At 38.5% G+C, this 14,507-nt stretch overlaps 1 protein-coding gene across 1 annotated transcript; it reads left to right on the top strand.

Moving 5' to 3' along the window:
- Positions 1–2,121: 2,121 nt before the first annotated feature.
- Positions 2,122–13,722, top strand: LOC309807046 (E3 ubiquitin-protein ligase RLIM-like; the record flags this gene model as incomplete). The annotated part of the gene is made up of 2 exons (XM_082626233.1): positions 2,122–2,236; positions 12,296–13,722. 2 exons carry the CDS (start codon positions 2,122–2,124, stop codon positions 13,720–13,722), a joined length of 1,542 nt encoding a protein of 513 aa, XP_082482359.1.
- Positions 13,723–14,507: the final 785 nt, after the last annotated feature.

Here is a 14,507-nt window from a genome sequence, read left to right as displayed (position 1 = left end):
AAGGTATGCTAGTCGAACCTGAGAATAGCCTCCAGAGGGCGACCAAGTTTCATCCCTGCAAACAAATGCATCAAAATTTAACATTGCTTCCAACAAAAGCAAGGACTTTCTAAAGTTAAAATTTGAAAAGCCAGTGATCATAGTTAATCCTTGAAAAAATATCATGACCCAAAGTCTGAATAGCTCTGCAAATATTGGTTGTTTAAGAAGGAGACCACCTCTAATTTGATGGTTTAGTAGAGCAAGGGCCTTTGAATCTAGACAAATCTCACAAAGCTACTAGATCAGCAAAACTTGTCATCAGTTCACGCATGCCCTAATTTTCCTGCTCACTGAAGTCTACCTATTCTAAGCACCTTGTATTAGCAGGGTTTGGCTCTTGCATTTCCACAGACGCAAGGCCTTAAATTCAAGGGTCAGCTCTACAATTGGTTGATATATTACTTTGTAAACAGAGTTTCATCTACGGAATGGGATAAATATCTTCCTTATGTCTCATTGTTTTGTGAGTATTAAATTAGATAAATATATGAAAACACTTGACACAATGACTGGTAGGTAAACTTACTTTCTGTCCATTTCTTTTCCCTCCCTTTTTTTCTCCTTAAATTGAGAAAGATAGGGTCTTATTATGTCATTCACTTCAATGTTTTAGTGCTATATCACTCTTCCATTACTTTTCCCCAAAGTATATTTTTAAAAATCTCACAGAAATAAAGTAGTGATTAAGTTTAAATAATTGATATTTCTCAATCCCTAGACAGAAGTATATCTAATAAAAGTAGGTTTGTTAATCCTTGACTGATAATGACTAGAAAATAAAGAAGTATTTCTAATTGGGCAATCCATCCAATTGGCTCTCACCGTGTACCAATGGATTATTTTTTTCTACTTATTTCATCTTTATTAAAGCTACAACACAGAGAACATTAGTTGAGTTAACTTTGTAACTGCCCTTTCTCATTATTCCTGACCTGTATCTAACTAGCAGACAGTTACTTTTGATTCTTCTGAGAAAGTTTCTAAAGCATTGCTTTTCTTTATAAAATAACCTTCCTGAAGGTAATGCTAATTTTAACTACTGATCAAGATGGCCTTAATGTGTCCCTCAGTTTGGCTAAACTTCAGACAGGTTTTTTCTTTACCATAGGCCCCTAACCTCCCTTTTCTGAAAACATTTACTTTAAGAAACTTGAAATTGTAAATTCTTTCTCTGCCCCTTTGAGATGTAAATTTTCTCCTAGTCACTTGATAATTTTCCAACCCAGAAATGTCTTTCTCAAGGACCTGGGAGTCAGCTCTTTGAAATATAACCTTCAAGAAAGGTATTGCCCCTACTTCCCAGTCTCTGTGGGAGTATAGGTGCCTAACTTTGATAAGAGCCAAAGCAAACAGAGATGGTCTAATTATATTGACCAACCTCTTCTCCAGCATCCTCTACTATTTTTCCTACAGCTCATCCTGGCATCTAAAAACTTCCATGCCTTTTGTTTCAGCAGAATGGAGTTCAGTCTCTCTCCTCTATTACAGAATCATCTTGAGTAAAGTACTCCTTGCCTGTGTAATCATCTGGTGCAATTTTTCTTTGATATCACTCCATCACATACTTCAAACTGCCTACCACTTTCAGATTAATCTTATAAAACTTTGTATATGTGCTGCTGAAGTGAGCACAATCTTTATAGAACTTTGAATCACTCCCTATTTCCGGTGGCATGAAGCCCACCATTCAAACTTCTCCACAGTCTTATACCTTCCAAACTCATTAGTGTTATCTTCCAATTCCTGAATTCTCTCCTCCAATAATATTAGTACATTTTCTTCCTAAACGTGGCTAACATTTCCCCATTTTGAGATTTCATGTCTCTTCTAATTTTTTTTAATATTTGGAAATTTTATTATACTGTATTTGCCCATAACAAATAAAATAGAAATTGTTTCAAGTCTTTGCAAATAAATTTAATACAGGGTATTAAGAACAGCAGTGATGAAACTTCTGAGAAGTAAAGAAGGGCCACCTAGATAATGGAGTGATTAGTAGGAACAGGAATTTACTTTTACCCCTATGCTGGAAAGGCAGAGTTAAGCAGAGGGTTGTAAAGGAGTCCAGGGCCAGGTTAAATGATCATCAATGTCAGACCATACCAGTTCTGTCTCATTGGAGTTGGAGCCGTGGAAGTTACAAAGTTGCTGCTGGAGAATCTTCACAAAGTAGGGGAAGAAAGGGAGAAATCTCGTAGCTTATCCCTAAACTCCCATATACCATCAGTTGCTTCTTTTTCGCTGCGCCTGATCAGAAGTAGGCTGCCTGTATGAGTCTGCTATCATGTGATACAAAACAGATTCAAGAAGGAACAATGACTAAATTCAAGAAAAAGCAGCCCAAAACTAGTATTTTTGCTTGAATGTTGTGCAACAGTCTGTTTTCTGTATTTTTCTAACTTCATTGAGATGTAATTGACATATAGCATTGTGTAAGTTTAAGGTGTACAATCTGTTGGTATGTTACATGTTGTGAAGTGATTACCACAGCGGAGCTAGTTAACACAACTCCGTTACCTCGCATAAATAACATTTTTTTTCGGTGAGAACATTTAAGATCTACTCTCTTAGCAACTTTAAAGTATATAATACAGTTCTGTTAACCTCAGTCACCATGCTGTAGATTAGATTCCCAGAAATTCATGTGCTAACTGGATATTTTACCCTTTGGTCAACATCTCCCCATTTCCCCCAACCCCAACCCCTGGCAACAACCATTCTATTCTCTGTTTCTCTGGGTTTGGCTGTTTTAGAGTCTACAATTTAGTTATATCATACAGTATTTATTTTTCTCTCTCTGACTTATTTCACTCATCATAATTCCCCAAGGATCCATAAATGTTGATGCAAGTGGCAGGATTTTCTTTTTCATGGCTGAATAATATTCCATCTATGTATGTACCACATCTTCTATATCCATTTATCCATGCATGGACACTTTGGTTGTTTCCATTTCTCGGCAATTGTGAATAATGCTGCAATGAATGTGCGAGTGCAGATATCTCTTTGAAATAGTGATTTCATTTTCTTTGGATATATATACACCCAAAGCAGGATTGCTAATGTATGGTAGTTTTCTTTTTAATTTTTTTGAGGAGACTCCATATTGTTTACCATAGTGGCTGTACCAATTTACATTCCCACCAACAGTGCACAAGGGTTTCCTTTTCTGCATCCCTGTCAACATTTGTTACCTCTTAGTCTCTTTGAGGTGATATCTCATTGTAGTTTTGATTTACATTTCCCTGGTGATTAGTGATGTAGAGCATCTTTTCATGAACCTGTTGGTGATTTGGATGCCTTCATTGGAAAAATTTTTATTCAGTTCTTCTGCCCAAGTTTTAATTGAATTGTTTGAGAATCTATATCTATCTATATATAGATATATATATATATATATATATATATAGCCATTGTATGAGTTCCTCATATATTTTGGATATTAACACCTTATCACATACATGATGTGCAAATATTTTCTCCCATTCTGTAGCTCACCCTTTCGTTTTGTTGATTGTTTATTGTTCTGTGTAGAAGCTTTTTAGGTTGATGTAGTTATATAACAAGTTGTATATCACAAGTTATATAACAAGTTGTATTTCTCTTGGTGATTTTAAGATTCCCTTGTTATCTTTAACGTTGACATTTTAATTTTCATATTTCTTGGTAGGGATCTCTTTAGGTTGATCTGCTTTGGAGCTCTCTGGGCTTCCTGTATCTGGATGTCTGTTTCTTTCCCCAGGTTAGGAAAAGTTTTCAGATATTATTTCTACAAATGTTTTCTGCCCCCTTTTCTCTTCTCCTTCTGGAGTTCCTATAAGGTGAATGTTATTCCATTTGATGTGCCATAAATCCCTTAAGCTATATTCATTATTTTCATTCTTTTTTCTTCCTTATTCTCTGATTGGATGAGTTCCTCTGACCTGTCTTTGAGTTCACCTATTCTTTCTTGTGCTTCATCTACTGTATTTCTAAGTTCAATTATTGCATTCTCCAGTTCTGTGACTTCTATTTGGAACTTTCTTATATCTTCTGATTCTTCGTTGAAGTTCTCACTGTTTTCATCCATTTTCCTTCTGAGTTCAGTGAGCATTTTTATGACCATAACTTTGAACTCTTTATCAAGTAAATTACTTATGTTCATTTCATTAAGATTTTTCCCTGAGGTTTTATTTTGTTCTTTTTTTGGAGTATAGTCCTCTCTTTCTTCATTTTGCTTGACTCTCTGTGTTGGTTTCTATGCATTAAGTGAAATAGCCACATCTCCCAGTCTTGAAGAGCTGTGTGACAGATGAACCTTGTCATTTAACCCTGTCTACTCTTGGTTGCCTCTCAAATCTTTGTGATTGTCTAAGCAGTTTATTTTTAATAGACCTGGCACACCATCCCAGCAGTTGAGGGTGTGCCAAGACAAATGACCAACCCAAAGTGGAGGATCTCAGGCAGTACCTAGATTCAGGTTGATAGGAAGCCAGAAAATTTGGTAACAGCTTTTAAAGAATGCAAATATATTTAGCCTTGTGAGATTGCAAGTGTAAGCCCTGCTGCGCCCCAGAAGCAAGCAATCTGAAGGTGTTCCCCGGGGAGCAGTCACAAGAAAACAGTGCTTCAGATAAGTGTACAAGCTCCATTCTGGGAGATACCAGTGAACTGTAGTAAGGCAGAGTGAGGGTGGAGAGATGGCACCCCCAGCCTACCTTCCCCAAGAGCATATCCGTAGCCTCTAGATGTGTGCTGAACCTGAAGTCTGCTCTTAAGTCTTGTCCCTAGTAGAAAATAGGCTTTTTTCATGTAAAGGCTGGGGCTGTGTCTCAGTCTGATGTGTAGTGGGACATCCTGGGGGTGGTATCCTGCCAAGAACTGTCTCTCCAATTGTTACAGTCCCATGGGACCCAGAAAAGAAATCCCTCCTGGCCTCCAGAGCCAGGTGATCAAGGAGCATCCCCTGAGTGGAGGCCACAAAAATGGGATCTCCTGTCTTGGAGATTCTGGCTCTCTGGAGCACATCAGAAGGAAAGTGTGAAGATGATGCTTACTGGCTGAGTGAGGCGGTGGGAAGAGTGCAAAGATGACACCATTTGAATAAAGGGAAAGAGGGAAAAGAAAAAAAGAAAAAGAAGAAGAAAAATTTATATATATAGCAAGATAGAGGAAGAGCAGGGAAGAAGGAGCCAGCTGGCTGGAGCACAAAGTTGTCACCTGCAGGAAAGGAAAAAGGGGAAAAAAGATGGCACCTTTCAGTTTTATCAAGGCAGAGAGAGAGCAGGAAGATGACACCCGCCAGCCTCTGTCCCTGGGGAGTATTCCAGCAGGCCCCTGTTCCTCAGATTAATGCTGTAAAATTGGGAAGTGAGTCTCTTTCACAAAAAGTCAGAGTGCTTTTCAAACAAACAGAATATTATTTATGTATATGTAAGTTTATTTATTTATTACAATAATCTAGGAGGTAAGACTTTACAAATAAACAAATGTGCGGAAATATGAACTAACTTGCTTGTGAATAACAGACCTGGAGCATGCCTCAGAGAAAGTGTGTAAAATGTCTCAAAACTAGAGAAAGCATAGAAACAAACTAACCACTGACACGGCACTAATAGAAAAGCTATCAAAAGTCTAGATCTGGGCTTCCCTGGTGGCGCAGTGGTTGAGAGTCTGCCTGCCGATGCAGGGGACATGGGTTCGTACCCCGGTCTGGGAAGATCCCACATGCCACTGAGCGGCTGGGCCTGTGAGCAATGGCCGCTGAGCCTGCACGTCTGGAGCCTGCGCTCCACAGTGGGAGAGGCCACAACAGTGAGAGGTCCACGTACCGAAAAAAAAAAAACAAAACAGTCTAAATCTGAGCAGAACCAGGAAGAAAGGAAATGATAAGAGGGATGAGACCTTGCTAAATAAATACATTTTTATTTCCATAATTAGAGGTAAGAATAAGGAAGAGATGAAACTAATTCCTAGTGTCAAGCCTATGTAAGTGGAAAGGGTGTGATTTCAATTAACAAGAATTTGTTGTTTAGATTCAAAACAAGTATTTGTGTCAAAGAACCAATTCCAGTAGCTTCCATGAGACATGCATATTTATATTCATTTTTCTGCATCAATGCTTTCAAGGTTTTAACCCATCCTTCTGGTGGGAAAGAAAAAGACATAAATATATGAAATATCTTATCAAGCTTTAATTATGTTTACTTCTTGATTTAAAATTACTCTTTATTAAGTTAAAACGAAGATATTCTAGACTAACCCCAAAGCAGAATTGAAATGGCACACGAAAATGATCAAACATGATTCAAGCATCTCATTTAACTGAGATTTTACTACGTTTGTGTAATGATGTCTAAAATTGTGTTTTCATTAAACATAGCAGAGTAGAGCGAAACAGGGAGAGTCATCCTATAGACCTTGTTTGAATCTAAACATATTATCTATTACTGTAACTTTGAGAAAATCACTTAATTTGCATCAGCCTCAATGCCTTTATGTCTGAGAATAGTAATACCTATCTTGCATGGGGCTTGAGATCAAATAAGTTAAAACACAAGCAGAGTGTCTAGCAATTACAGTTGCTCAGTAAATAGCTCTTAATATTACCAATGGTCTGTGATGTGGGAAAACTATTACATAATAAAAAGATCCTTAATCGGGTATCTTTAAAATCAGGCTGAATGCAAAGAACTTCAGATTTTATGTCCTCCCTTTTTTTATTTTTACCCAGAGAATAATGCAATTCAGAAAACAGAGGGAGAGATTAATTTCCACATAAACTGAAAAGTCATCATTATAAGATTTTTTTCATCATGTGCTATAGTACATTAAATACAACCATAAAATCTTTGTTACCTCTCTATTGAAAGGTAGAATGTGGTGTCCCACTTCTTGAATATGGGCTGATACAGTGGCTTATTCAATCAACAGAATGCAAGAGAAAAGGTGTTCTTGCACTTGTGAGGTTAAGTCATAGGAAGACTTACAGATTCCAGCCAAGTCTCTTGAGATGTTTACTTTGGGTGAAGCCACTCACTATGTAAGAGTTCAACTACTTTGAGATATCCAGGTTGCTAAGACTCCAAAACTACACCGAGAAATTTCATGGAGAAAGACAGAGACAGAGAGAAAACCAGCCCCAGATTTTTCAGCCTGTGCAGCCCAACTCAACCCCCAGATTTGTGAATGAAGATGCCATCTTGGTTGGACATTTCAGCACCAAAAGTTGTGACTCAAAGGAAACTTAGCCAGAACCAAGGCCCCAGACATATGACACCAGTCAAGTTGTCTAATCTATCTCCAATCATTCAAGCCACCACAGCTGAGGCCCAGTCATGATGGAGCAGAGATGAGCCATCCCCAGTATTCTTTATCTTTATTCTTAGCTCACAAAGTCCTGACTATAACAGCATGGTTTCTATTGTATCTACCACTGCGTTTTGGACTGGTTTGTTATACTGCAATAGGTATCTGGAATATATGTCTTGATCATTTCTTACAGTTCTAAAGCCACGGAACTCCTTTTACCCATATTCAGGGAGAATGCTATTTCTTGCCTATTTTCAGTCTCCCTTTGAGTCATAGAATCTGTTCAGAAGCTTCCTTGGACAGAGTCAGTAAAAGAAAACTCTTGATTACAAAACTCCATTATTACAACCAAGATCAAAGAACAGCCAAATCTGCTCACACACACACCATTTTTTCACCACATCATCAACAATGGATTGGGCAAATTTTTAAGTGCTTGACTCTGTTTGAAAGTAAGCAGCTTTCCATCTTCAACCTCTTCCCCTCCAACTCAACTTAGAGTGATGCTCTAGTCAACCTCCGGACTTCTTGATGCACCTCCCATCTCTGAAATGAGAAGTGAAGAAAAAACATCTTCAGAAGACTTCTGATATCAAGACAAGGGATAGAACAAAGGCCAAAGCAGCAATATTGCCATCCAGAGGAAAAACTACTGAACCTACACTGCAATACTCAGAAGGAAAGTCAAGACATGAGAGAACTAAGTGTAAAGCATAGCTATATTGGTGGCTTCTATTTAAATAATCAAGGTCAGTAAGTAGGTCTCTGGGATGATGATCCCTATACCCTGTTACTTGCACCAGAATTGGGACATAACCAGGAACAAATAGTTCAGGAAGCTAGAGTCATTGACACTGAGAGCCAACTACAGGGAACACCAAACATCCGGGGCTATTAGTTCATGTGCTTCTGTACCTAAATTTGGAAAGACTGTAAGACTTTCTGAATCTTCAGGTAACTTGCATACTATTCTAATCATAAGCAATCATGCTCCCTCTTAAGCTAAACAATACAACTTCAGAATCAGGTGTTACTTCTTATTGGTACCACTGTCCACTAAGCAAAGACAGAAATACAGAAGTAATCCTGACCCCTGCCTTTCCCTCATATATTCCCCCTCCCCACTTTTCCCTCATTCCCACATATTACTAGGTTTAATCAGTTCTGCTGCCTAGAGATCTGTTAAAGTCCTTCATTTTAATCATATTCCTTTGCCCTGATTCAGATCCTTGTCATCACTAGCCTAGGCTGCCCTCTATCTATTTCTGACCCTCCCATCTGAACTGTTGCCCTTCATATTCATCCTCAACACTACTATCAATATTATTTCTAAATTGCAAATTTGACCATCAACTGTCTAAAGACTTCAACATCTTTCCATTGCACTAATGATAAAGTCCAACTTCTAAACATGTCATAAAGGTCTCCATTTTTTGGCCTTGCTCTGCCAATTTAACTAATGTCTTTTTTTAGTAATTAAAATCTACTATCCTTGTTGTTTTACGAGTGTTAGCAGTTGCTGTTCTCACTTTTGAAAATATTTCCCCCTTTCATTCACTTAGGAAACTCCTATTCATCCTTTAAAACCCAAATGCAGTGAAACCGATTTTCTCTCTCACTCAAATCACTTTCTCCTCAAAACTGTAATTTTACCTCTGTGTAGCTCAATTGTTTGTTATACTCTAATGACAACAGATTCTTAAATATACTCATCTTTGTATCTTAATATCCGATAATATGACTGACATTTAACAAACGCTAAACATACTTGACACTTGAATTGATTGAATTGAATTAAACTGAATCAATCACTCTCAAGAACACTAACGATTGTGAGGGTTTCCTGCATCAAGAGTACAAATCACGCTGAATTTTCATAATACTGCTAGTTTTGATTGAGGCACAGCAAACAAGTTAACAACAGATTTCCCCTGTGAAAAGAATAACTTCAGTAAAAGATAACAAATACACTCAGAAGTCCATAAAGGAGGCAGGGTAGTCTAGGGGATTCTGTTCTCATCCAAAGTCTTGCTGAGATTTGATTCAGAGGGGAAAGATTGATTTTTCTAGCTTAAGTTAAACGAGGCATGGAACAAATGTCAAAAGCAGGACATAGACTTAGATTCTTCACCGTCACACCAGTAAAGTTACCATCCTTCCATCTCCTTGAGAACAAACAAGAAAGCCTGCTGTGGACGGTGAACAAAACAACAACTGTGAATTTACACAGCTCCTTAAACTTCTAAGCTGTGTACTGAGAGTGAATTAGAGGTCTCCTCCAGATAGCATTGCAAATGAGCATTATTTTATTTTCACCAAGCCTTTCAGGTGATACATGCGACAAAATCAGCAAAGTCAGTACTCACTGTGGCAGACAAAGTAACTATTATGTATCTGTCCTAAAAGTTCCTGTGATGTTCTGGCTAGTTTTGCTTAAGTACTATTTATAATATTTATGAGAAAGGAGGACAAAAATGAACCTGATGCTTTTGTGGAGAAGGAATTCCCTGGCTGAGCAGAAAAGCCTGCCAAAGTTTTGGTGTTTCTTGTTTGTTTGAAACAAGACTGAAGGACCATATAATGCAAGATGAAGCCATTAACAGTTAAAAGGGAGAGGACACACTAAAGAGACTCAGCCAGGGCCCTGGTAAATTATCAAACATTGTGGGCTTTCTTAGTGAGAGTCTAGGATTTGAGAAATTCATGAGGAGAAAAGGCGGAGGTCCCTGGGCACCTGAAAATGAGAATTGCTGCATTGAACTAGGCTGACTTTGGCATGGCATTTTGAAGAAGGCAGTCATATGGAATGTAACGAATAAATAGAGCATATCAGAGCCTGAAAACCTGAGAATAGGCTCCTGTGGGTGAAACGAGGTGAAGCACGGTGCTTGGTACACTATAAACCCTCAGTAACATTGGCTGGTTTTGAATGAAATGAAACCTAACCTGAATCCAGTCCCTACTCGGTAACAGCGGGGAAGATAATGGGTGCCTAGGCAACGTCTAGCAAGTTCTGGGCTAGGGGCGGCTCCCAACTGTTGCGTCACCAGGGGCCACAGAACTGAGTTGGGAAGGGAGAAGGGAGGAATCTGTGCAGAGGGTCATCCGACTGAGTCGGAACCGGACACTCTGGCAGGAAGTAGAAAGCGAAGAAAACGAAACGACCATTGGTGAATTTCAACACCACGTCGTGAATTTCAGATAATTTTCCACTTGTTTATTAAGGTGGAAAACTCGGATTCCAACGATGAAGGAGATGGAGTTTCGGCCCAACACATAAGTCAAACGGACCGATTGGTTCGGGAAGAAGATTTCTCCAGGTTCGTAAATAATCTGAGTGAAGAAGATTACGAACTCATGAGAGACAACAATCTTCTAGGCGTTCCAGGTGAAAGTACGGTAGAAGAGTTGCTGAGAAGACTTCAGCTAATTAAAGGAAACTTACCACAAGACTCAGATGAAAATACAGGTATATTTTGCTTTTGGAGGGAATCGGATGGGATGAATAAGGAACTTCATAATAGGAAATAGTAACTTCATAATAGTAAATAGTAAATTATACAGAAGTGACTTACATTAATTTGGTAAGTAACTTCTCATAAAAAGAACTGGCATATACTTGATTTTTGGTGAGAATGTCAAGGTATGTTTGTTTGTTTTCCTGATTCACATTTGGGTTGTTTTAATTGGGAAACAGTGCAAAGTAGCCTATTTGTATTTTTCTTGGTTTTCTACCTCAACTGAAAGTCCCTCCTACTTCCTGAATTATTTTTTCTACATAGACATGTAAAAAAAGCAAACAGAAATATTCTCCACTGGGGACAATGGTGCTCTCTTCAACACCTGGGGACATTTGACAATGGCTAGAGATATTTTTGGTTGTCACAGGGGAGGCATGGGTGTTACTAGCATCTAGTGGGCAGAGGCCAGGGATGCTGCCAAAGATCCCACAATGCACAGGATAGCTCCCCAAAACAAAGAATTGTCCAGCACCAAAATGTCAATAGTGCTAAGGCTGAGAAACTCTGCTCGGACCTCAGGTCTGGTGCCCTCCCTTCCAGTGTGAAGTAGAGGATTTTGCTGTCTAATGAAGAGGATACTATAATACTTTGGCTCTTGAATATGGTCTTATATGTACCATGCTAGGTTCAGTCTATTCATTTGATCTGACCTTCAATTTAATGTCAATTAAAAATCTTGGTAACATTAAGAAGTATTCAAAATGCAAACACTTTTAAACCTATAAAACTTGTTTATGTTTGGGCAATAACCTTATATTTTAAAACAGCTTATCTATTATCAAAAGCACATAAGTGAAGAGCCTAGAATTAGTCATGTTGGAGACTAATGAAAATTAGACAATAATGTAAACTGAACTAAACTACTAGCATTGTACCTTAACTGGTGTTTACCTTGTTTAATTGCATTAGTGTTTTGACAGTGGACTGAAAAAAAAGTCTCTTGACATTCCTCCCACAGTGGTACACAGGGCTGTGTATATGATGAAATACTGAAACATAGACTTCCTCCGGATTCCCTTTTTAAAAAATTCTCTAAGTTTATCTAGGATTAGCTCACTCTTTTTGGATGGAATCGAAACTTTTCTACCTTTACTTATAAATCTACACAGTGCAGTTTATAAAATATTAACTCTATAAATGTGAAATCAGTTGAAAACATCTGAGTATTTAAGTTCTCATTTTTTGTTTGTTTTTGAAACAAAGTTTAAGAGTGCTATTTTATGATGGTTCTAATTTTGGTGGTTTTTTTATGCACCCTCCCCATTTTTTTTGTTAACAGACAGAGGAGACTCTTCAGATGACGTGTCTAGTGGTGACTCTCTAATAGACTAGCTTAACTGTTCTGGACAAACTGAAAATATGACAAGTGGACAAAGAGAAAAACAATCCTGGAGAGAAGAGCCAAATTAATCCTAAAAGTGATCAGTTCATATTCAGTTTAGAAATAAATGCTAACCTTGATAATGGGAGTCCAAATCCAGAGAATGAATATGTAGTGTCTGCAAGACTTCCCAGAAGAGAAAACATGGAAGACAGCCAAAGGCAAGTGGAAAGTCAACAATCTGAATCAATATTTACAAGACCACCTATGTCTGAACAAGATACAACTGAAACATTAATGGAATTCCCACCTACCACAAGTCAGAGAAGAGCAAGAAGTAGGAGCCCAGAGTATCGGAGAACCAGAGCAAGAATTGAAAGTTGGTCGCCTCCACGTTCACTTAGGGAAATTGTACAAAGACTTAATCATAGTATACCCTCTCAGAATTTTGAGCAGCCTCTGCTAAGTGAGAATGCGAGATTTTCTAGAACTGAGCACCAAGAAATATTGACACAGCAAATGACTGGATTTGAGTTGCAAAATAGCGGTCTTGTTGAAACTTCTAGAACAAGGAAAGCCGTTCATGGAGAAAATTCTCCAGATACAACCAGCAGTGGTGAATCTTGGGGAATGAGGGAAATATATCCAACCATACCCTTCAATCTTGAAGTAGGACAAGTTCATTCTGGAGCATATTCTCAGAGAGACAGCAGAGCTAGTAGAATTCAGTTAACATCTGAGACACCAAACAACACTGTCACTTCTGAAAGTGAACGAGGACTGAGGCATATGTATTCACATTCTGAGCAGGCAGGTGTGAGAGCTTATGTCAATACCATTAGAAATCCTATTTGCAGAATGTTAAATACTAGCTTAAATGATACAACATCTGTTCCAATTCAGAGCATGTTAAGGCAGACAATGACAGAATTTAGTAACTCAAATAACCTTATGGACAGTGACAGTAATTTAGAGCATAGTGTCTCACCTCCAAGTCAAAATATGGAATGGCTAGAATCACCTAACGGTAGTAGTAGTGGTACATTTGGTTCTGATTCAAATGCTAGCTATGATACCCATTCAAGTTCCACACTGAGTTGGCATTCAAGCTCCTATTGTACGTCTAGTTCCAGTTCTAGTCCTATTTCTGGTTCCAGCTCAAGTGATGAAAATTCAGGAATTAGATCACGGATGTTTGAAGGCATTGAAGAAACAAACTTATCATTAGAGACCAGCCAAGGGGGTATACAAATTAGCCTAATAATATATGATGAAAGTGACTCTGGGTCCTCCCATAATCTGCAAACTACAGGACTCACCAAAGCACAGATTGACAGCTTGGCTGTAAGATCTTTTGGTGAAAATGATGCACTAAAAGCCTGTAGCATTTGCCTTACAGAGTACACAGAAAACAGCAAGCTTCGCATACTACCTTGCTCCCATGAATATCACATTCACTGCATTGATCGCTGGCTGTCTGAGAACTCTACATGTCCGATTTGTCGTAGGCAAGTAGTAGATTCCAATGAGAGTGAAAATCCTGATTGAGATCTGAATTCTCAGCTATATAAAGTGTTACAGGGCTTCCCTGGTGGTGCAGGGCTTGAGAGTCGGCCTGCCGACGCAGGGGACTGACAATAAAAATTAATTTCACACCACAGCAGTTCACTGAATTTCAATAGAAACTTAGCATGTGCACTGGGTTGGGATGTTCCTGATTCCATGGGAGAAATGTCTTAATATGATATAACGAATCTAGATAGATCCTAGTAGTATTATCTCATCATGTAAATCCCAGACATCTCTTAGCCCTGTTCAATCCTGGTTGTGCATGCAAAGAAACAGAAACCCAACCAAATATCAATAATTAAGAAGCCATTTAAGACTACATTAGAGTCATTCACATAAAGAAGTCATGTTACATTCCTAGAATGCCATAAAAAGCTTTGAAACCCTTCTCTTCCTATCTCTCTCCACAGCAGTTTATCCCACCTCCCTAACACTACCTTAACGTTTCTCCTATTCCCCACTACCAATGTATCAGTCAGTTCTAGCTAAAAACTGATGGCACACTTTAAAAGAGTGATGGAATAGCATTTAATGAAGAGACTAAAGTGTGTAAAGAATGAAGGGAAACCAAGAGATGATGAAGTACCCTGAGGCTAGCAGCTGTGAGAAACCAGTATCATAACCACTAGGTTTGAAGGGGCATAGAGAGATAGCAGTTCCTGCAACCCAGAATGTCTTCGAGTTATAGGAGAAGCCCACCCAGCAAGAGATGTAACCTTAGAAAATGGCATCCACTGCCAACCTAAAGTTTGGAAGGGGGCAGA

The sequence above is a fragment of the Mesoplodon mirus genome (assembly GCF_964341445.2).
Source record: "Mesoplodon mirus genome assembly, chromosome: 1".
NCBI classification, from domain to species: Eukaryota; Metazoa; Chordata; class Mammalia; order Artiodactyla; family Ziphiidae; genus Mesoplodon; species Mesoplodon mirus.
Note: the sequence above shows the minus strand (reverse complement) of the source record. Positions and strands in the feature narration are given on the sequence as shown.